We start from the raw sequence: 23,523 nt of genomic DNA, 5'->3' as shown, positions 1-23,523 counted from the left end.
ATGTCAGCACATAGAGCTAAGAGCGTAATGAAAGATGCTTCCTTCCTGCAAGCAGAATCCTTCTCTTCCTGAAGGAGGAAGAAGTGGGCAGTGACCCAACTTTAAAAAAGGAAAATTCCACTTCTTGTGACTGTAATCCCATCAGTCACTATTTGGTGTCACTAGTGAGCATATAAGGACAAGCTTAGTGGTTTAATAGCTTAACAAGAACAACTCTTCAGTGTTGACTTTACCAAATTACTTGCTGATTGCAGTTCCAACATTGCTTCTATTATTTTGTGTGATGTTTAACCGCCCATTGATTTTTATTCTATAGATTTCAGATTTTTGTTCAAACTTGGAACTTTTCTTAGTTTTGTAGAAAGATGTCTTAAATGTAGTCTTAATCACTGGATTTAATATCCACAGATGGGACCATGTTCAGAATTAGATGGTACTGTACCAGTAATATACTTTTGATTAGCAGATGATAGAGACAAAATAGCAGTGATAATTGTCACTGTCATTTCCAGAATGTGAGCTTCCCAGAGCATCTGGTAAATTTTGTACAGGAAATGTGTGTGATTCAGCATGGCGATGTTATGTTCTTAGTACTTTTAGAAAAGGAAAGTTATTACAGGAATCAAAGTCAAGCCACTGGTCTTCCATTATTCTAGTTTACTTATAGTAGGTGTGGGACCGTGGCACCCGTTCCACCACAGCAGCTATGAAATCTTATATGATCCATAGATGATGCTGTTTAAGCCTCAGATTTTAATTCTTTGTAGATACGTCCCAAAGTAGCACGTCACTCAGAAAGATGGACAATGTGTCTGACACAGAACGTTAACAGGCACTCTTTTGCTTTGTATAGATTTATGAATCATCTTCACAAATCACAAAGTTTCCCTTGCAAATAATTCATTCTCAGTTTTTCAGGATTTTACCGAGCAGTTGAAAAGTCTGTGGAGATCTGTCTCATCTTTTTTATTTATACAGATAGCAGCTGGGATTTTTAGGGATGCCAGTTCCTAGGTGGGACCTGGGAATTCCCTGGAATTTGTATTACAATTGTGGTTCTCAATAAAATGGATTTTAAACACAAACACCCCTTACTGTTTTCATAATATAGGTAGCCCACATCCATAGTTTTACCATACATGGCAAAACTTACAAGAAGCATCTTGCCTTTGAAAACTAGAAAATGAGGCCATGAGTTGGCTAGATCTGTTTTCAGGTGTAATGACACAAAGTTCATAGTTTAAAAAGCAAGAACACATGTTAAAAAGCAAAAACACATATACAGTTACTTCTGTTTCCATATTAAATGCATACCATGAATGTATAGCAGTGTTACAGACTTATCTCTTTTGTATTCATTGCTATTTGATGTCATTTTGTACTTTTGCTTTTGCATCCTTGTTTTTTTTGTCTGTCTGTCAGCATACCTGCTTATTCCTGGGGAGATCGGGATAGGATTGCAGTTAAGGAACTGGCACAGGAGGGAAAGGTTAAACACATCTCCTCACTTGCTGCAGTGCCAGGGCTCCAGTGTGTTTTTCTCTTCCCTTTTGGATACTTTTTGCCATGGAAGATATTATTATGGATCTCCATGTCTAGTTGGTCTAAGGATACATCTGATTCAATGGACTCTAGGCCATGAAAGCTTGTAATATAATCAACTGTTAGTATCTAAAAAATATTTACTATGAGTCATTGTAGAGTTTTACTGCCAAACATGGAAAAAACATGCTTTGAAAAAGCACAGGCATCCCATGTTGCAACAATAATTAATGCAATGGTCTAGGAAAATCTACATAAATTACTGGCAGTGCTTTCACATGAACCATGAGTAATTAACTGGTTTACACAAAATCATCTAGTGTTTTGAAGGTAGCACTTTGGCTTTCTGAAAGCAAGCAAAGCTAGCTGTTTTAGCTTTTTATAATTCATAGGCATTTTTTATTTTCACTCTGCCATAAAGTTGTACTGGGATAAAAATATAACAAAGGATAGTATTTAAGACACCCATGTTTTGTCTAGAACATCCTTTTTCAACTTCTTTACCATTGAGAAATCCCTGAAACATTCTTGAAGCTTCAAGAAACCCCAGAAGCAGTGCAATTGTATAGAATATGGTTGAGAAGTATAGCTGTGTATTATACTCTGATCATTTTGGGATGGAGTTGACATGACCATATATTGTCACAATAAACATTTAACAATTTTTAAAATACATTAAAATTAATTAACCCCCACTCATTTGGGAAACCCTTCCAGGGCTGTCAAGATGCCATAGGGTTTCATGAAACCCTGGTTGAGAAAGTGTGGTCTAGAAATTCGAACTGACAAGAGTACCCATGGAATGGAAGCTAATGTACCTGCATGTCCTAAGTAATTATACTTCCAGTGCTGATAGCTATTGCATACTAAATGGCAGCACAAATCTAGTCCAATGGAATATCTACATTGTCTGTGTTAAATATCCCAATAGCATTTGGAATAAAAGAGTATGAAACTTGGGTGAGGACAGGATGGTGTGATTACAACTGATCAGGAGACTCTTGGTTGGATCCAATGAATTGTTCCATTACTGAAAAAAGGAGGAGGTAAGGATACCAACTCTGGGTTGGGAAATACCTGGAGATTTTATGGGTAGAGCCAGGAGTGGGCTGGATTTGGGATAGGGAGGGTCCTCAATGGAGTATAATGCTATGGAGTCCACTCCAAAGCAGCCATTTTCTCCAGCGGAACTCATCTCTTTAGTTTGGAGATGAATTATAATAATTCCAGGGAATACCCAGGCCGCACCTGGCAACTAGCATCCTTAGGAGGAAGCCCCCTACTGAGAAAACAAAAAAGCCTATAGTGCAGTGGTCCCCAACCTTTATTAGGCTGGGGACCGGCAGGGCATCGGGTCGCGCCCGCAGGGACCGCGCCTGCGCGGGCCACGCCCATGCTCCGGGCCGCGCCCGCGGGCCGCACCCGCGGATCGGGCCGCGCCCGCGGGCCGCACCCACGGATCGGGCCGCGCCCGCGGGCCGCACCCGCGAGCCACGCCCGGCCGCGCCCGCGGGCCGCACCCACGGATCGGGCCATGGATCGGGCTGCACCCGCGGGCCGCGCCCGCGGATCGGGCCGAGCGGGCGCGGCCTGCACGGGCGCGGCCCGGCCCTGATTCCCTCTCCCCGCCCTCCCGCAGTAAGTAGCTTCCCGGGCCGCAAGCTTGTGGCCTGGGAAGTTTTTTACTGCGGGGGGGGGCGGGGAGAGGGAACCGCGGCCCGGCGCCATGGCCTTCGCGGCCCGGCGCCGGGCCGCGGCCCGCAGGTTGGGGACCACTGCTATAGTGGAGATCATAGGACAAAAGCCATACAGGATGGAGTCTGCACTAATGAAGATAAACGGGTAACACTGAGCACAGAAACTAGCTGGATCCAACTATATATCTTTCCTTTCATGGCAAAGACCAAAGTAGTTATATTTTCTTTTGCCATAATATATACCTTTCCAACGCTAAGTAGAGAAGGTACTTGTGTCTACTTGCCTTCAGCAGGCTGAGAAAGTGTACAGCCACAGCAGTCATTCAGATCTTTATTACAATCATAGACCAACAGAGTAAAAATTAGCAATCAAGATAATATAAAATTATTATATATTATTGAATTGATGTAACAGAAAAAAATTCTCCCCAACATCCCTTTCATTATAATTTTAAAACATTTTCTGTAAGACACTATAGTCCTTACTTCAAACATATTAAATTTCAAATTCCATGACTGATGTATTTTACAGCCTATGAGATGGCAGTGAAGTCAGAAAAATGCAACTTTTACTTGACTGCCATCATGTCTGCTAACTCGCACATAGTTCCCTTGTTTAAGATAGTTTGGTCTCTCACTTCTCTGTAGGAAGGGCACCAAAATAATAACCAATTGAATATCAGCTATGAGGCATTTGTGAATCATTTTGCAGACAAAATATTGATACTCCACCATGACCTTCCTTTAACCTTAGATACAGAAAGTGAACTAGAGGCCCCTTTGCTGTCTTGGAGAGAACACTGAGTAACTTCAGATGACTCACACTGACTGAAGTGGACAGGATGCTAACGGCAGTGAAGCCAACCACACGCCCTCTAGACCCTTGCCCATCAGGGCTGCTAAAAATAACCAGTATAAGAATAGTGGCCCCCGTCCAGGAAATAGTCAACCTCTCCCTATCAGCAAGAGAACCCAGAGGGTAGCAATAGGAGAGAACCCAACAACTGTCATCCCGTCTCACACTTGGTGTTTCTGGAAAACATGCTTGAAAGGGCTGTTGCACTCCAATTGTCAGAATTCCCGGAACAAGCTTCAGTCTTCGACCCATCCCAGTCTTCTTTGCGGCCTGGCCAGGGGGTCGAAACTGGGCTAGTTGCCCTGAAGAATGACAGTTGGACCTAGGCAGATCAGCCCTTTTTGTACCTTTCAGCAGTGTTCGACACAGTCGAACATGAGTGTCTTGCTTGCCGCCTCACCGATGCTGGGGTACAGGGGTCAGCCTTTCAGTGATCTCCTTTCTCCAGGACCGTGGACAGAGGGTAGCAATAGGAGAGAGCTCATCGAGTTGCCACCACTCACTTGTGGAGTTCCTCAGGGATCCATTCTGCAACCATATTCAGCATCTTCATGTGCCCTCTTGCCCAACTGGTGTGAAAGTTTGGGCGGGGATGTCATCAAAATGCTGATGACACCCAGCTCTTCCTCCTGATGGATGCCTGCCCTGATTCTCCCCCAGAAGTATTAGCCAGCTGTCAGGAAGCAGTAACAAGATGGCTCAAGCAGAGTCACCTGAAGCTCAACCCTTCAAAGACTCAGGTCCTATGGCTAGGCAAGAAGGGCCCAAGCGAGGAAGCACACCTACCCAACCTGGACAGAGTGCAACTATTAGTGGCTCACTCTGCCAGAAACCTCGGTATGATCCTTGATGCCTCCCTCTCAATGGAGGCTCAGGCCTCAAGAGTAGCATGGCTAGCATTCCCTCATCTTCGCCAAACCAAACTACTAGTGCCCTACTTGGCCCCAGAACATCTAGTTACAGTGATCCATGCAATGGGCACCTCTAGACTGGACTTTTGCAACTTGTTCTATGCAAGCCTGCCCTTAAGTTTGTTCTGGAAACTACAGCTGGTCCAGAATGCAGCAGCCAGGATCCTCACAGCAACATTGTGGAGTTGGAACACATTCGGCCCATTCTTCAACAACTGTGCTGGCTACCAGTCGAATTTCAGATAAGACTTAAGGTTCTGGTAATCATCTTTAAGGCCAAATGCAGTCTGGGTGCAGTGTACCTGAGGGACCACCTCTCTGCCTATACTCCACAAAGAGCTTTATACTTTGCTACCTCCAACTGGCTGGTGGATCCTGGCTCCAAGAAAGCTCGCTTGACCTCAACTAGGGCCAGAGCTTTCTCCATCCTGGCCCCCACCTGGTGGTATGAGCTCCCAGAGGAGATCAAGGTCCTCATGGAACTAGAACAATTCCACAGGGCCTGCAAATGGGAGCTCTTCCACCAGGCATTTGGTTGAAGTCAACCAGAACCAATACCTTCCACTGGGCCCCGAAGCCTCCGTTCTATGAAACTCAACATCTGATCCAACCAACCACGGGTCTATCAGTATGCTGCCATTATGAATTCTGTTCTCACTGTTGTTGTATTGTTCTACTGTACTATTGTTCTATTGTTATTTACTATTTACTGTTATTTATAGCCATTGATTTCTCTGTATGGCTTCCAGTTCCGCTATGTTTCATGTGAACTGCCCTGAGCCTTAGGGGAGCATGGCATATACATTTAATAAATAAATAAATAAACTATGTTATTAATTTCATAATCACTTCTATTTCATAACATATTCTATGTTATATATTACATCACTTCCAGGCTTAAAAGAAAGCTGATTATATATGAAAATAATCAATATATTTGTTCAAAATTCACTTTCTAATATCTTTGTATTCAAAACTTGTTTTCATTCTGCTTCTGAATGAGAGAGGCAAATTAGGTAAGATGGCAGATTTTGTTATACGAGACTGTCTAAGGGAAGTCCAGAAATCAGTTGAGTAAAATATAGGTCCAATAACATAGGGCTGGATTCAGATCTTTTTTTTTTTTTGTCAACGGAAGCCACTCCTATCTACAAAGTAGACTCCTGTCCATGCCCTGCTTTCCACAGTAGCACACCCATCTCCCTTCTCTTGAGGGAAATGAGACTTCAGGGAGCCTGCGATAGAAGGGAAGAATAGGTAATTGGACTCAAGTCACAGACATAAATTTATTTTTAAACCTGCTTATTTTCATTTCTGTTTTGAATTGGCTCGATTCTATCAACAACAACAACAACATCGATTCTATCTCAGATTTGTAATAAAGGCCAATTGATATATTATAGAAGTAGTGTGGGATCCAGCAATCAAAAGTGATACAAAATGCTGCACTGATAAAGGGCGCTTGATTACCTTAAATAAGCTCACCCGGGGACATTCCATCATCTTGAATTCTGTTTTTCAAAACTTTCTTGCTCTTCCTTCATTGTTTTTCTACTATTTATGCTTTTCTCTTCTCCTCACTCACACAACAGTTTGGACTCGTCCTGTTATGGTTGCAATGTAGATGTGATCCCCCCCCACACACACACACTTTGATCTAATTCCTTGCCAAATCTTTATGAAATATCTCTAAACTGTGTCCAGTTATTTTCCTGTGTTTCAACTGAACCCTTTGGTTACTCTTTCATAGTAGTGCAATTATTCCAGGATGAGCTGTACAAGATGTACAGATGGCAGAGGAATATAGGGGGTGCTCCAGTTAGCACAAGGGTGAATAATCATTTCAAGATTGAATCCAGTAGGCTTCAAGCTGTCCTTAAAGATTTTTCAGTTGGGTCTGCCGGCTCTCCTTTTAAAGCTCAAATGGGTTACTGGGGTGGAAAACTATCATAAGGAGTCGAAACAAAAGTTCCTAGCATAACAGAGATGTGAAGGGGATAGGAAATCCTGAGAAAAGTCATGAAGGGGTTCTGCAGCAGCAGAAAGGAAAATTAGAGAGAATCACATCTTTAGTCTAAATTTCACAACCCCACAAGATGTCATCAGTAGTGTCGTGCACACTAAAGTTGTCTTTGTCTTTGATTTGCTTTCTTTATTGCCTGATCAGCATCTGAGAAAGCATGGTAGCGAGACCAGGCTTAAAGATCTTGTCCTGTTTTTCTCCCCTTCAGTTTTCTTTTTTTTTTAATTTATAGCTGCATGAAGAATTCTAGAGAGCTCAAACGCTTGCATGATATTTCGTGCCATTTTGATTGGTCCTAATAAACATTAGTAAATGAATTTTAATTCCTCCCTTATCATCAATCTTTTATGCATGTCTGCTTGTAACTTTTTTGATTTTCCATCAAATTAGGATAAAATTATAAAGAATTGCACCTATCATCTATTGTTTTCTTACTGTCAAATATCCAGAAACTATAAAAATATATACCCATTTCTCTCATACTTGTGTTTCATTTTTATATTTAAAAGACGGACTCCCACCTGTCCACCTTTTTTCTCATCAACAGGCTGATTGTTTTGTGTTGCTGCTGTTGTTTTTGACATTAAATACATGATAATCTAGTTTGGCTCTGTTTGCAACCTTTCCAATGACACCTGTGCCTTCTTTTAAAATTCTCAAGAAATATTCACACACTGGAATAGTCATTCTTTCTGCATTATTGATGTATTTCCCGGTCTGTGTTCCCTATGTGTGTTCATGTGTGTTGTCTGAGCCTCAGACATCTTTGCAGTCATTTCCAGCCTGCCAGCAGGTGCAAACAAAGTGTTGTCTACTGTGTGTAATAGATAGAGCCTCAGATCATGGAATATCTGAAGTAAACAGAAGCATATTTATATGGAACTGAAACATCTTCCCAAAGTCACTAAGTCTATACTTGATATAAATGCTGTGTGCTATGGTGCAAACTGCTTCCCACTGCTGACAGAACTTGAAATCTGATATGGCAGTAAGAGTCAAATGTAAATCATTCCAGTTGTTGCTATATTATTGCAGGTAGATGAGTAAAAAGAATGATCGTGACTGAGATCAGATTTTATTTAGTTTCTATCTGATAGCACATCCTATCGGATAATACCAGTATGCCTTATTTTCAGAATGACCTCATCTGTTGATACTTAAATCTGGAGACTAGAGCTATGCATAGATATGACCAACCTTTCTGCAAACCTGAGAAAAGCCCCACATTTGCATAGGAAGCTGAGATCTTATTTAAAAAAAACATTGGGGGAAGCAGCCTTTGTAGCTTTAATGGTCTCAATAGCTTTTGCTGGACAATCACACCATTTTGTCAGCATTCCACCCTTGGTTCCTCTCAGTAAAAGGACCCTTTCCAGGGCTACTTTGGTCATAGAGAAAGGACTCATCAGGGCCAGAGCAGCAACCACCAGGCAACTTGTTAACACTTGCATGACTAACCCAGGCCTGGCTACTTGGTACTGGTCAACAGCAGCCACCCCACAAAAGCTGTAATGGGTATAATTTTGGCCTAGTATCTGAAAGACCCAGATTCAAATTACAAATTCCACAGGATTGTCATGGTGATAAAATGGAGAGAATAACGTTTCAGGCTGCTTTGAGATCCTTGTGGAGAAAAAACCTGTATGAATGAAGTCAATAAATATAGTTGAAAATGGGACACAAGTGAAAGATTCGTTGGTGGGTGGATGAATGGGAAGGAGAAAAGGAGAGGTGAAGACATATTGATTACAGGAAAAGAGGAAATAGTGTCCTTATGGGTCCCCCATTGCACAGCTGGGCCTGGCCCACCAGCTGGCTGGGTCCATGCAGAATCATCCAAGGAAGAGGTTGCCGGGGGAGGGAAGGAGGGAAGCTGAATATGGAGGTAGTGATACAAGTTGGATGGTGGGTGAGAAGGAAGGAGGAAAGGAGGAGTAGCCATAGGGGCATTTATAGAAGGGAAAGAGGAGATAGTAGGGGAAGGGAAGATAAGATTTCTCCCCTCTCATAAGTCCTTGTAGTCCTCCACTTGTCTCCTCTTTTCCAGTAGAGGTGTGAATGAACCAATGAATTAATGCCTGGAAGCAGTGATGATGATAGACAGACTGAAGTTCAATCCACATTTTAAAAGAATTTTTGGTGATGGGCAGCCCTAATATTTAACAGTAGGTAGTATAATGGGTGAATTAAATTCCACCACAAGGAACAGGTTCACAGCAAAGGAATACTTTTGTATTTGTTTGGCTGCTTAATAGAGAAGTGGCAGCTGCAACTTTTTCTAATCTGTTAGGTATACCAGCTATGGAGAAGAAGGAGCTTGCCCTGAAGATACATGCAGTGGTATATGTCAGCTATAATAAGTTGCCTAGTATAGGGCTGGTGCCTAGGAAGACAAATCAGTACTGATTATGGTTAATTACATATATCATATTACACCTGTTCTGTTTCTGGGCCTGATTGGATGCTGAAATAGACTGGAACCTGGTTACATGAAGGAACACTTTCTGCTATTATTCTCCCTGTTGTCACTGAGAAAATAATGGAAGGGTTAGTTCAGGATTTCCTCTGTCACTGAAGTGTTGAATTCTTTGTGTTGGCACCTTCTCTTGGGAACATTTTTTAGGGGATAAGGGTCTTTTGGCAGTTTCCCACGGCAGCTTATATCTTTTCTCTTCTGAAATAACGTTGCACTACTTGGCTAACTTGAATTGGAGATATATTATTTGTTTAATGCTGAAATGATAAGCTGCAGTAAGAGCCCTATATTGGGATCGCAGACTCCATTATCCATCCATTTATTACTGTGCTCAATTTAAGGTAGTGGCTATCATATATGAAGTCCTTCATGGCCTTGGTCCTTCTTATCTATGGGACCACCTCTGCCCTAATGGTCTGCCATGACAACTTTACTAATGTCAGCAAGGGCTTCTACAGGTGCCATCGTGCAGATGGGTTATATCGACAACTGCCCATACATGTGTTTTCTCTGTTTGTAACTCCCAGTTTATGGAATAGCATGCTCAAGGTGGTCAGGAAGGTTACCATTCTTCTGGCTTTCCACAAACCATGCAAAACAGAATTATTCAAGGGAGCCTTTCTGCATGGGTAATAGGGTTGTGCTGTACAAACTTAATTAGATAAATGATTGGAAACTCTTATCTGTATTACTGTGCACATCTCACTGTAAGGAACCTATTATGTATTTTTGCACCGTTTAATGTGTCATGTTAATACTAACACTGTTCTTCAGCAATGTCTGGTTGGTTCCAGACTTTTCAAAACTAATGCATTATTTTTGATGCACTACAAATAACATAAACAATTTGCTAAAATATTTAAATGAAGTCTTTCTTGTAGCCTGAACCTTCTTGCTTATGTTCCCAATTCTACTGCTTTTTTTCTAGCCACTTATTTGAACACGAATCCCTCTTTTTAAAAATCTTGTTTTCCTTTCCTTTTTGCATTTAGTTTGATGTTATAGACTTTCCATGTACGTTTCTCCATCATCTTATCTGACCTGCTTTTATTCTTTTTCCTGATACTACATGGCTAATTTTCTTTGCAAACCTTACAATCCTTAAATTTATCTTTCAGATTTCTGGTGCATCTTTCAAAATGCCATAAGTCTTTTTTCCTAGACTATCCCTGACTAAGCATTTACTCTGGTCATTTGCTACTGTCAAGTGCTTTTCAGCATAAACCTTCAGGGGCCATGTTCGATTTTATTCTCTACCTGTAAATTTAGACTAATTTCAAATAACAAACTTGAGTAATCAGTAAACTAAAAACTTGGCAAAACTTGGCTGTGGCCCTTTTTTTGTTATAGAAAAGAAAAAATTCAGAACCAGAAACTTCCATCAATTTTGCCAATATGTCCTAATTGAGTTTCATAAGGGAGCCATTTTTTAAAAATCCAAGTCAGGACAGCAGTTTATTTTCTGTATTTGTTTGGCTGATTGTATTTTGGCAGCAAGGTTATATCTAAAGGCAAATATGGCTTGACTTTTGAGTAATTTTTTTTTTTAAGTTTAACTATGTAGTTGGACCACCCAGCCATTTCCACACACAGGCAGCTGAGTATGACCAGATGGTTTTGTACTTATAATTTAGATAAATAAGTCTCCAAGAGTTACACATCATCTAAATACTGTGTATACAGCACAAAAAAAGTCACTGTTTTCAGACTTCACTGAATGAAAGAACAGTCAGAGGCAGTAAACTCTTTCAACTCAGAATTTCAATGATTGTGTGGACATTTTCCCATTCTAAGACAATATCCTGCCTGTGTTTGTTATACAGACGACTTTGCAGAAGAGGAAGAAGTGCAGTCCTTTGGCTATAAGAGGTTTGGTAAGTGGACTGAATCTTTACATTTCATTATTACCAAAGCAACAAGAGAAAAGGCTGCAGTTACAGAACAATATCTTCTTATTTTGGAAAATTGCAAGGGGTGTGGTATTTGACTTACAAAAGTGTTCAGCTATGATTGGAGCAGATGTTGTCTACCAGTTCATGTGTGATGCTACATCAATCTGTTTTCCTCATTCCTTTATTTCCATCGCTGTTCTTGCCAGTCCCTTCAGTTCTATAGGAAGGATCCCCTGCTGGCAATTGAGAGTCACACATAACATTTCAAATGTTAAAAGTTTCACCTTGCTGTCAGAGTACAGAAGTGTCACTTCCTGATGTTTCCTCTCTTAACAACACCAGCAAGAAGAGAGGCAATGAAACAGAAGGTGACACTTTCTGGTGCAAGAGTTTTGAACTACCATTGATGTGTTTTGTAACATCAGCCTTCCTCGTGGTGCCAGTCCTGGTAGTCTATGGGCAGTGATTGGAAGGACTGGTATTCAGCATAGCTCTTCTTTTCCTTGCAGTGTGTGCTCAGCTGTGTACATTAACAATGCTAAGCATGACTCATGATGCTTCATACAGACAGGATCAATTTTACACAAGCACTACAGAAAATACATGTCAGATCTTACTGTGCTAAGTGAGTTTTCAATACTTGCTTTTCATTCAGAGATAGATTTGTGACAATATAGAGCTCTAAAGGCTAACAAATGTAGTCTTGGACCTGCTGCAGGATTGTAGCACAGTGACTGATTATTCCCATGTGATTTGGTTTTATTGTGTGCCTAGTGACTGCAAAAATCACATGGCTTGCCAATGTCACCAACTCCGTGTTGGGAAATTCTTGGAAATTTTGGGTTGGAACCTGGGGAGAACGAAGTTTGGAGAGGAGAACTGCCAACCAGCAGCTGGCACCTAGAAAAATGCGACAAGGGACATGAAGGTACCATCATGTTGATGGTGTGATTCATTTCTGGGGCAAACCTGGAAGTGAAATCATGCTGCTCTAGGATTCAGCTTGGTGTAGTGGTTAGGAGTGCAGACTTCTAATTTGGCGAACTGGGTTCGATTCTGCATTCCCCCACATGCAGCCAGCTGGGCTCGCCACATCGCTTGGGCTCACCACATCGCTGATAAAGCTGTTCTGACCGAGCAGTGATATCAGGTGGGGAAAGCAAGGTAATTACTTAGTTGGACTTTACATTTGAAGCTAACAACCTTTCAAGTTGCAAATATGCAATGCAATGACATTTGCAAAAGCATTGCGATGATTGGGGCTAAGGCACTACAACTCCCCCAAGGTGTTTTTACATTTGTGCTGCAGAGATGTATCTTCCCACCTGTTGCCCTGGGAAAGGACCCTAGAGAAGTCAGAACTGAATGTATCTTTGCAGTTCTTTAAACCTGTCCAGTACCAGCAATCTTGTATAGCCAAATATATCCAGAAAACACAGAAATAAAATTGGCTATATTCAGGGTCAGATATATCAGTAGCCATATCTGTATTCAGCTTTTAAAATACCCAGAAAAATACTGGTATTGAATTGAATGCATGTCCCTGCAGAGGTCACACAAAACAGTTATATTTGAAAGGGCACATCACAGCATCTGAATACAGGGTGACTTTTTCTTTCCTCAGAACAATAATTAAGGAGTTCTTAAGGAAGTCAAATCCCTAATTTTAAGTTTTCTGTGTACAAGATATTATTAGGGATAACAGACACCATTAGAGATAACAGACGCCATCTTTTATTTTCATAAAATGTGTTTCTAGAATTCACAGTCAGGAAAATAGTATATGTGCTTATATGCTGTTCTCTGTCACTGAATCATTTAAGATTGCAACGATGGTATTGTGAGAGTGGAAGGTAAAGTTGATACTGAACATCATGGCAGAATATTCACTGGAATGGGTAAAATGAATCATATTATTCCAGTGTTGTACACAGGGTCCTAATTTGCTTCCAGGCTCAATTCTCAATGTTATTGATTTTTTAAGCCATATAGCCAGCATACCTGAAATTTCACCCACTCCCATATGAACTTGCCCAACTACTCCTGTCATCTTCAGAGGCTCTTTTCCGGTACCCCTATTATCTGGGGGCTAGATGGGTGGCAATGCAACACAAGACCTTTTTGGCTGAAGCATCAAAACTTTGGAACTCCCTTCACAGATAGAGTCATCTATCATTGTCTTCTGCCAGTGGGTAAAGTCTTTTTTAAATTGTGGAAACACATGAAACACTCAAGGAAATGGAAATCATCATGGAACTGACATCTGTCTGTCCCCCCTCCCCCCTCCCCAAGTATGGCATAAGAGACCGGGAGGCAGTCGATGGTGGCAGCGGCAGAGTGGGCGGCTCACAGCATGCCACAGGGCCAGGCATCAAAGGCAGGCCATGGTAGAGTGAGTACGACTCAGTGCCGACCCTTACCAGCTGCCGCTGTGCCCATTATGTGGAATGTGTTTCCATATAATGGGTGAAAGTCTGCTTGTCACTAAAAAAATGTCATACCCTAGTAACTGTTATTGGCTCTCCTCCCTGGTTATGTGTGTTTGTATGGGTGTGGTCTTATTTAATTGTTTCAATATTTTACATAGACCTTATTTTAAATGTAGTTTTGATATTTTAATATTTTGGTACCTGCTGCCTTGGGGGGAAATATTTTAAATTTAAAAAATTCAAAACAAACTGTTAGGAATGGGAGAACCTTCACCTCCTGAATATTTCCTTAGTTTATAGCTAAGCAGCAGTTCAAGACAAATTGAAGGCATCCTTTCACTTCAGCAAGGGGAATAGGTTTCTGCATGGAACAATGGATTCATTTCCCCCACTGATCATTGCACAGATTCCATCACCACCATCTGTTGCAAGGGGAAATGTTTTTTGAATGACTCTGATCTGTAAGGTGTGCCTATGTATGTGTGTATCTGCACAAATGACTTTGAGCAGGTGCACAGCTGGGCCCAAGCAAAAGACTAGCAGAGGTAAAATAGAAAGAGAATGATATTGGCAGCTGTTGCCTACAATTGGCCAGTGGTTGGCAAGGAAAATTTTGGCCCCAAGGTAACCAAAATGTTCCACATAAGGAATTATTGTCAGCTCCTTTGCTTTTGCTGATGTCAGTGGAGTTCACAGGATGAGGAGATCAGTATACTGGCAACAGGGTCAGCAGGGAGGAGAAAGAAAGAAGGACTGTACTTGCTCCATGCATATTTTGTTTCAAAGATTACCCCAGTGACTCCTCCTAGCTCTATACTTCTGTGTTTCTTGGAGGATGAAAACAATCATATTTGGAACTAGGGCTTTTAAAAACAATCTAAACAGTTACTTTTCCCTCCCTCAACACACAGGCACATCCCACATCCTCTGTCTGTGGGATCAAGATCTTATTGAACTCATTTGAAATACCAGATTGTGCTACCACTCTCTGCAGTAGCAAAAACCATAGTCTCGCTATGTTAAGCCAAAGAAGTATTAAGTAACAACCAGTGTGGACTCTGGCCTCCTTTTAAAGCGCCAGGAGAAATCTGTGCTAGCAATTTTTATGTACTTGATTAAACAACAAAGAAAGTTACTGGAAGAAGTCACAAAGGCTGGGAGAAGTTCTGTGTCTAAATTTTCTTCTTCTAAATTCATAAATTCATGCTCATCCAATTAGTTTTGTTGTTACTATAGTAGCCATATAGCTTTTGAATCACCACTTCCACGTCTCCCTGCTGGTCACAGAGTTAACGTTCTGGCTAAGTGTAATTCATCTCCCTTTCTGAAATCTTGTACTAGTGCTGGTAAAAGGATTACTGCACATACTGTGTGCACACTGTGTGAGGTGGTAGTATGTGATATGGCAGTATAGAACTCGTGTAGCCCATGATGCCCCTACTTTCACATATGGAATTACATATTCCTCCTGACAGGAGGTAGAAGTGATAGTTTGAGACAGATATACCTAGAATCATAGAGTTGGGACCTCCAGGGTCATCTAGTCCAACCCCTGCAGAATGCAAGAAATAAGTTGTTTATACAAAAGAAGTTAGTTGAAATCCAGGTAACTGTTTGCAGAGCTGACAGGCCCGGAAGCACCAACACATGGAAGAGACAGGACACTAATACTGATCAACATAAATCCACTGAATGTGAAGAATGTGATAAAGAGAGGGATTCAAGAAAGTTGGATAAGTGGTGAATATTTTGGAGACAGCAGCGAATATGTCAGCGGGTGAATGTGTTGAAGGTGATGGTTTAATAGGTGTGGGGGTGATAAAGAAAGAGAAACGATGGTACTGTATTGAATCATTAGGAATTTGATTGAAAGGAGATCAAATGAATGTGAAATTCAGGATACTATTCAGATAGGTATACAAAATGATGTAAGTAGTAGTAATGTGGAAATGTGTAATAATAACCCAGAATATCAGGAATGGAATGATAGTATGGTACATGGAATTAATTTGGAAAGAGAAAAAAATGAAAAGGCAGTGGAAGATCTTCAATGGGGGCGATTCCACACAAGGACCAATGGTGGCAATTGCTTTAACAAAACTGAAATGCTATTTAGCGTTTAATTCGTTCCCCACAGGTTTCCAGTCTCGCAGGAATCTCTAGAAAGGAAGCGATTTCTTTCTGTGCTTGTTCCTGCCCCTGGCCATCAATCAAACGCAACAGCCAATGGGCGGTTGTTATCATGCTCCCGAAAAGCCCCTTTCTCTTTAAGTACAGGTTTGTTTGTTTTTAAAGCACACAAGTTGCAACTAATATGCGTTGATTCGTTGCAAAGGAGAGACCCATCTAGCTGGTGTATGAGCTGGTGATTCATCGTTACCATGCTCCCCTCCTGCACGGGCGCGATTTTTGGCCGAAATTAAAGGGAACTGGCAAACAGGGGGCTGTGTTGTGCTTGGGGACTTAGGGGAGCTTTAAAGCACTTCTGTGGAGGGACTGTAGCCGGAGAAGCCCCGCTGGGCGAATGAAGCCTCGCTGGTAAGTTGCTTTCCCTGCTCCGAGGGAAAAAAATGGCGATCGCTTCGCCGGAAGTTCGGAGGAGAGAGCCATGGGGGAGGGACTTCATTGCAACCGCTACATTGAGAACACACATGTCTTTTTTGCAAGTGCTGCAGGTTGTTGGCAAGAGTGTAGTGATTTTCTGAGGGTGAATCCACTTTTCCCGATTCCCCGGAAATCGCTACAACAAAGCGATTTTGGCGCTAGTGTTGAAGGAGTGTTGCAGATTGCTCACGATGTCATGCGGAACGCAGTTTTAGTTGCGAAACCAAAATGTAAGACTAGTGCTATATTAAAGTCGTGCGGAATGGCCCTGGGTATTTCTGCCAAATGTACTAGAGCATGTCAGATATGTGGAAAGCCTAATACATTGGAATGCAATATAGATGGTAGCTGTGGGAAAGGGAAGGTATAGTTTTCTTGTAATCACTGTGATTTCCAGAGCAAGAAAGCACAATCTGTTTTGATAGGCAGGAAAATCTAAGAACAACAAAGCCCTAAAGCAAGGTGGGCATTTCCTGTATGAAATGTGTGGAGATGGATTCAATTCAGTAATTGGATTATCACAACATAAAAGGCATAGGCACCCAAAAGAGAGGGATCAGGAGAGAATTCTCATAGCAACCACAAGTTCAGTGCCCTCAAAATAAGGCTAACATAAGATGCGTTAGTCTTTGGAGGAGGTGGGTATTTGGAAGATGTTGGATAAAAAATGTGAAGGGCAGCATATAAATAAAATGACTGGAGCAGACCTTCCTGGCAAAACAGCCAACAGATTGCCAACAAAAGAAGAGTACTGTACGCAAGTAGAAAGAAGGAAGACACAGCTTTACTAGAAAACATGGTGAATGTAACAAGAAGGTCTGCAGTTTGGAGAATTGGTTTCATCATATGTTCAATAGTAATAGCTTAACAACTAGATATCTTTCTAGAACTAAGAAGGTGCTCAAAGCTTGAATCCCAAAGATAGTGGGGTTAAGACAGATGGAAGACCTGACACAGGAATTGTTAATACAGTTCTTGGTGGAACTGAAGGTCATTGGAGCCAAAGGGAGAGCAAATAGGAAGAATAAGAGGAAGAAAAAAGGGGGAAGAAAGAAGAAATGGATGGAGCCACCGGGTCATCTCTCACTCAGTGCAGAAAAGAGGAAGGTGTTCCCCTCCTCCCTTGAGCTGTGGCAGAGCACAGAGGAAGTAGATGGTGTCAGGGAAGAAACTACAAACAGAAGCACCTGTAGCGACTGGTGTGCCAGCAACGATGGGAGACTGGAGGCTGGGCCAACAGTCCCATGCTAGATTGAGGATAAGGCAGGAGGGTGAGGTGGGAGATAAGGTGCCTCACTGGGTACACAAATCCTACCCATGAAGGGTGTTTGGATAGCCTGTGGGGTCCCACCTTTCCTGCTCCCTGCCCTGTGGCCTGACGTGGCAAGAGGCGCGAAGCGCCTCTCGCCGCGTCAGGCCACCCACAAAGGGAACCCCCGGCAGCTGCGCTCCGCGCGACTGCCAGGAGCTCCCTGGTCTAGCGCCTGCTGTATTTAGATTACAGGGGGCTTGATTACTAGTTTGGTCATATCCAGTGAAAATGGGTGTGCATGGTCTGCTGGTGAGCATGTTTACAAAATAAAGGGGATTCCAAAAGTGATGCACTTGATTACCTTAATTGTAGCATGGGTTCATAAGGAAAAGGGAAGTCAACTAGAGATGTTGGCCCCATGCTGTGAAGGCTTTAAAGGTAACAGCCATCACTTTGAGTTGTGCTTTGAAACAAATACAATGACGATAACAAAGAATAGGTAGAATTTTATCATACTGGCATAAATTAGTCAGTAATCTAATAGCAGCATTCTATACCAACTAAAGTTTCTGAATAGTTATCACAGGCTATCCCATATATGACTTGTTGCAATAACCTGTCTAGCCTTGAGGTCTCATTGTCATGGATTAGCATGGCAAACATACAACCCTTTTGTGTGAAGTTTAGCTTGAATCTAGATGGTTTGAATGGGTCCATGGGTGGCTCTTGGTAGTCCGGCTTTGTAGCGCACATCCCTTGCCCTTTGAAAAAAAGAAAACAGATTTTGTAACTACAAAGTTTTCAACTGAGGTTGCAATTGTTCTGGATAAAAATGTCCTGCACCTGAGACAGAGGCTTAGTGTGTGGGAATGGTCAGCTGGAACGTTTTATGACATGAAAGTAAATATCATATGGACTCTTCCCCCCATTTTGGTTGTATGATGATTAAATTGCTAATACCACCAGGAACAAGTGGTTAATACAAAATCTAGTCATGTGTAGAAACATTCTCAAAAGAACTTTTTAATATAGTTGAGGTTTGGGCCTAATTGTGTAGTATCATTCAAAGAAGTAGCATGAGGTGGTTTTTCACAAATGCTTTTTTTGGTGTCTGCTATTAAATTTTCTCTGTTTATCATGAGCAAATATATTCCATCTTCATTAGATGTTTGTCATTGCTGAGTCTGCAACAGTTGCGCAACAACAAGAAAGCAGATATTAGGAAGAAAGGGGAAGGATGAAAGCCCATTGTTGGTATGTGCTGATGAAGAGAAACAGCTTCCTGGAACATTCTGTGGTCAGTGGATAAGGAAGACAGTTAAAAAGAATTAGTTACCTTCAGCAGGAGGACAACAGATAAAGTGACTGACAATGCATTCTCTTCAGCATTATTCAAGAGCTTCTAAGCCATTGATCTGAAGGAGATGTTGGACATCTTGTTCAAGAGTAGTTTTGCTTACATGCCAAAATGCCAAACTAAATCTTGGGAAAAGCAGTGAAGGAGAAACAGAAATTCTGAAAAGTGATAAATAAAGTGGAATGTTGACATGTGGGAATTTCTAAGTAGGATCTGCTTCAGTAATTGCTACTGCAACTCCCTTTAGATAAAACAAACATATTTGTAGACTGTATCATATTTCTTGAGGTAAGGGTGAAGTTCTGTAGTCATAGTCCCTTCGTATATTCTACTCCTGAGCAACAAATTCAGGACCATTTCAGCATGCCATTGTTCAGGGTCTAGCAATTTGATAAATCATTCTAGGGAGATCCTGACAGCACTTCGGTTTTCCTTCATAACATTCTTTAAATTTATGTTAGTGGTTATTCTTGTCACTCTCAGAATTCCTTACCACACTTCAGCGCAGTTTATTCCCTCCATTCTTTCTAATAGACATTTGTGGCTTTATAACTTTGATGGGGAATAAAAACTCTGATTGAATTATTGTAATATGGAAATATGAAGCAATTTTTGAAATTCCACATGGATTCCTAACCAGTGACTAATTATCCCTAGGTTGATCACAGGCTGGTTCGGGGAGGGGGGGGGGTAGGGGATGGGGAGGTGTACCAGGTGTGTTTTTATGCAAAAACAACTGTGTTATAATAGTAAAATAAAGTTTATTTTATAGTATCTTTTAATGAGGCACTTGTCTTTGGCACCAGTTTCTTCATACTGAGTTGAATAGTAAAAACACTAAGCAGTTTATAATGTTTTAACTGTTCTTTCAGTGTTCAAAGTCATGAACACACGCTAAATACCCGTAATCTTCTATCGCTAAGTGTACCCAGATCTGTGGATACTCAGAATCACAGTTCGGGGCTAAACAGAGAGCATGAAGTTTTTTTCCTGCAGACTTTCCCCCTCCCAAGTTTGCAGGGGGGAAATCAAAACTCATGGGTAAATCACGTGGAAGGTTTAAAAAAAATTTGGAACAGTGAAGGGAAGATGCTCAAGCCAGGTATTGGCAGAATTTCATCTGGGTGACCATAATGGCAGTGAGGGCAAAGGACAAACATTCAAGGGGAATCTGAAGCAGAGTCTGAAGCACTCACACTATTTGTCAGACTCTGCTTCAGGAATCACTGCCACAATTTAATTAACAATAGCCTTAATAATCAATGTTACAGAAATTTTTAATATCACTCAAGAAGGGTGACTTAAGTCAAGCAAGGTCTCTGCTAAATCCCAAATTGTTGAGAAACACTGACTTGCAAAATTGTTTACATATGCTCTAGTAATGTCAGCTTGCTCTAATTTTTCTGATCTTGAACCCAGATCTAAGGCAGGCTACTGGGAAGTGGAGCCAATGCAGAGCAATAATTCTTCATGCTTGGCTGTCTGCAGGAAAGAATAAGGAAGATTATATTGCATTTTTTGTTAGCATAGTGGAACTGAAAATCCAGTCTTTGTCCAGAATGCTAAGATCCTAAGATCTAGCCAAGAAATAACAGGGGAAACAAATGCATTGAGTCATATCTCTTTTGGAAATGTCATTTGCCTTTTTACAGTGCACGTAAAGAAAACCAAAGTTCTGTTCTTTGTTTTTGAGAAAATGTGGTAGCTTTAAGGGATGAATGGAAGCATACAATGAAAGATATGTGAAATGACAGGCTCCAATAAGGGAAATATGGAAATGTTGAGCAATACTGCCCTTTTATGTTTTATGTAGATGTAGATGATTATCGGTGGTGTAACCAGAAAAGCTTAACACTGAGGAGAGATTGATTTTGTTGGGAATCTTCCAATATGGGGAGTAATCTGGGAATGTTGGACCTGTAATATGAGGGGCTGACTTTGACGTGGGGATATTGTTTTAACACCTTCTAGATCAGTGGTTCTTAACCTGGGGGTCAGGACCCCTTTGGGGGTCGAATGACCCTTTTACAGGGGTCGTGGCAGGGTGAGCAGCTTGGCGGGGGAGGGGGGAAGGCACCACTGTTGCAACTCCTCTTGAAGGCACCCACCAATTTATATACAATTTATAACCAACTTATATCCAATCATGAACAATGGATCTTCACACCTTTGGTCAGTTTCAGTTTAATTTCTGTGAAAGAACACTTGCATAATTTTATGGTTGGTGTTCACCACAACATGAGGAACTGTATTAAAGGGTCATGGCATTGGAAAGGTTGAGAACCACTGTTCTAGATAGATTGTTATCTGATTTTTTGACACAGTCAATTATTTATTTACCTAGTAGTTTGCCAGAGTTTAAAACAACGGCTCCTGTAGAGCGGTGCTCCCCAACCACCGGGCTGTGGCCTGGTACCAGGCCGTGGAGGCCTCGGTACCGGGCCATGGGGAGGGAGGGAGGTGCTGACACCGGCGCACCAGCAGGTGTGCCTCCCTACCCCCCTTGCAGCATGCGCTTGCTGTGCTAGGAGCGATCAGCCGCCCCGCGATGCAGCGAGTGCCGCGCCGCGGGGGGAGGTGCACCTGCTGCACCTCCCTCTCCCCCTTGGTCCCCAGCCTGAAAAAAGTTGTGGACCACTGCTGTAGAGAATGGGATGTTGTATTTTAAATTTCCTGCCCATCAACCTGATGCTAAATTCCTGTGACTAAGGGACTCACTAATATTCTCATGGTGTATTTTCAGGTCAAAGTTTGAACATTCCACTGAGTAGTTAGCGATCAGACAGTCAGGACTGAGCAAATTAAGAATATACAGTCCTTGTACTCTTAACTGAATAGTTTTAAGTTTTAAGGCTATATTTAGCTACTGCCTAGAATTAATGTTGTCCCCTGAATAGGGCGAGGCAGATGACTCCTGTCCTATCTTGGCCATTTTGCAAATCTTCCACATGATCATTATAAAAATGTAAAGGCTAGTCAAATAAGTTACAAGCACATCACAAAGTTATGTAACACCCATTTAAATGTGTGGCAGACTGCCTATACAAGCTCTGTAAAGCACGTTATGAAACAGATTTCAGCCAGCAAGTACAAAACTCATGCTTTTTAAAGTGTTGCCCACTCTTTCCCACTTCTGTAAGTATACCTGTCTTTTTTAATGTCAAAGATTAAGTAAGGGAGTTGATTGAATGTCTTCATACACATGGCGTTTTGAAGACATGGTTAAAAAACATTTCAATAGATGCATCTATTCCTAAATAAACCTATGAGCTATGACTTGTGTTCATACGTAAACAAATATCCCAGTGGGGGGAGAAGCTAGAATGATATGTAAGTATATAACCAATAGTTTAAGCTTACCCATCAGTTCATTTTTATGACATTATCATTGTATTGGTATGCAGAGTTACTCCTCTCCAAGTCCATTGAAATTAATGGGCTTGAATGAAATAAGCTCTGATTGCACTGAATAATAGTTAAGGTAATGAAGGTGCCTGAGATAAACCTGTAACTGAAATTACAGATCCGGGTTTTGCCTTTCAAGAATCACTTGCATGCCAGTTGAAGAAGGAAGACATACCAAGGTGATAAATAAGGCACAGAAACATTTCTTATTAGAATGGGCCTAGATGGAACGTTCCTGAGTATGGGAAATGTCTTAGGAAAAGGACCTTTTCCCTTGATGCACATACATACACTAAGGGAGGGCAGTTGTGCATAACATGCAGTTCTTATTAGTGACCCATGCAGGCTGATGTCCTGGATTCTGGTGACCATAAACATGAATCTCACCTGCATGACACCAAAATCTGATCTACCTCAGAGTAGCCTAGTCATTGGCTAATGCTAATGAGAAGTAGTCCATCTTGTACACATAAAACCATGTGGATAAGAAGGCATCTTTTTAGGAACAGGGCTTTGATTAAGATTCATTATCCGTACGTAACTATTCTGTGTCCTTTTTAAAAAATTCAACTTTGGAATTCAACAAGCACTGCTGGCTCATATATTGTTTGACTGATCATGATACTCAGTGAAAGAAAGAAAGAAAGAAAGAAAGAAAGAAAGAAAGAAAGAAAGAAAGAAAGAAAGAAAGAAAGAAAGAAAGAAAGAAAGAAAGAAAGAAAGAAAGGGCACGTGTTTGTGGTCTTTTTATATTCCTTATGTACCAATTTAGAATTGTGAAATGTGTCTTGCGCTGAAAATATATCTATTGTTAAATATTAAGATGAGCAACTGTGTGATTGTTTGTAGCAGTATAAAAGAGCAAGAGTCCAGTAGCACCTTAAAGACTAACAAAAAGACTAAGGCCCATTCCGCACAAGGACCAATGTTGCCAATTGGTTCCTGATAGCGGAAACGCTATTTTTAATAGTGCAATCTTTGAGTTATGCATACCTGCCTTTGTAGTGGAATCCAGTAGCGTTTCAATCGTTTTCCACAGGTTTCCGGTCTTGCCAAAAATGGCTAGAAAGGAAGCGATT

General features: G+C 41.4%; 1 protein-coding gene across 2 annotated transcripts in view; it reads left to right on the top strand.

Annotated features, from left to right (window-relative positions):
- Positions 1 to 23,523, top strand: part of COLEC12 (collectin subfamily member 12) — a 109,198-nt gene that overhangs the window by 10,517 nt on the left and 75,158 nt on the right. The window contains exon 2 of one of the 2 annotated variants that reach the window (XM_077352648.1): positions 11,329 to 11,379. The exons of the other annotated variant lie outside the window; for it this stretch is intronic. Within the exon in view, the coding sequence (XP_077208763.1) occupies positions 11,329 to 11,379 (51 nt within the window). The remainder of the gene's footprint in view (positions 1 to 11,328; positions 11,380 to 23,523) is intronic. 2 annotated transcript variants of the gene reach the window in all.

This window comes from Paroedura picta, chromosome 9, assembly GCF_049243985.1.
Source record: "Paroedura picta isolate Pp20150507F chromosome 9, Ppicta_v3.0, whole genome shotgun sequence".
NCBI classification, from domain to species: domain Eukaryota; kingdom Metazoa; phylum Chordata; class Lepidosauria; order Squamata; family Gekkonidae; genus Paroedura; species Paroedura picta.
This window is presented reverse-complemented; position numbering and strand designations above follow the sequence as displayed.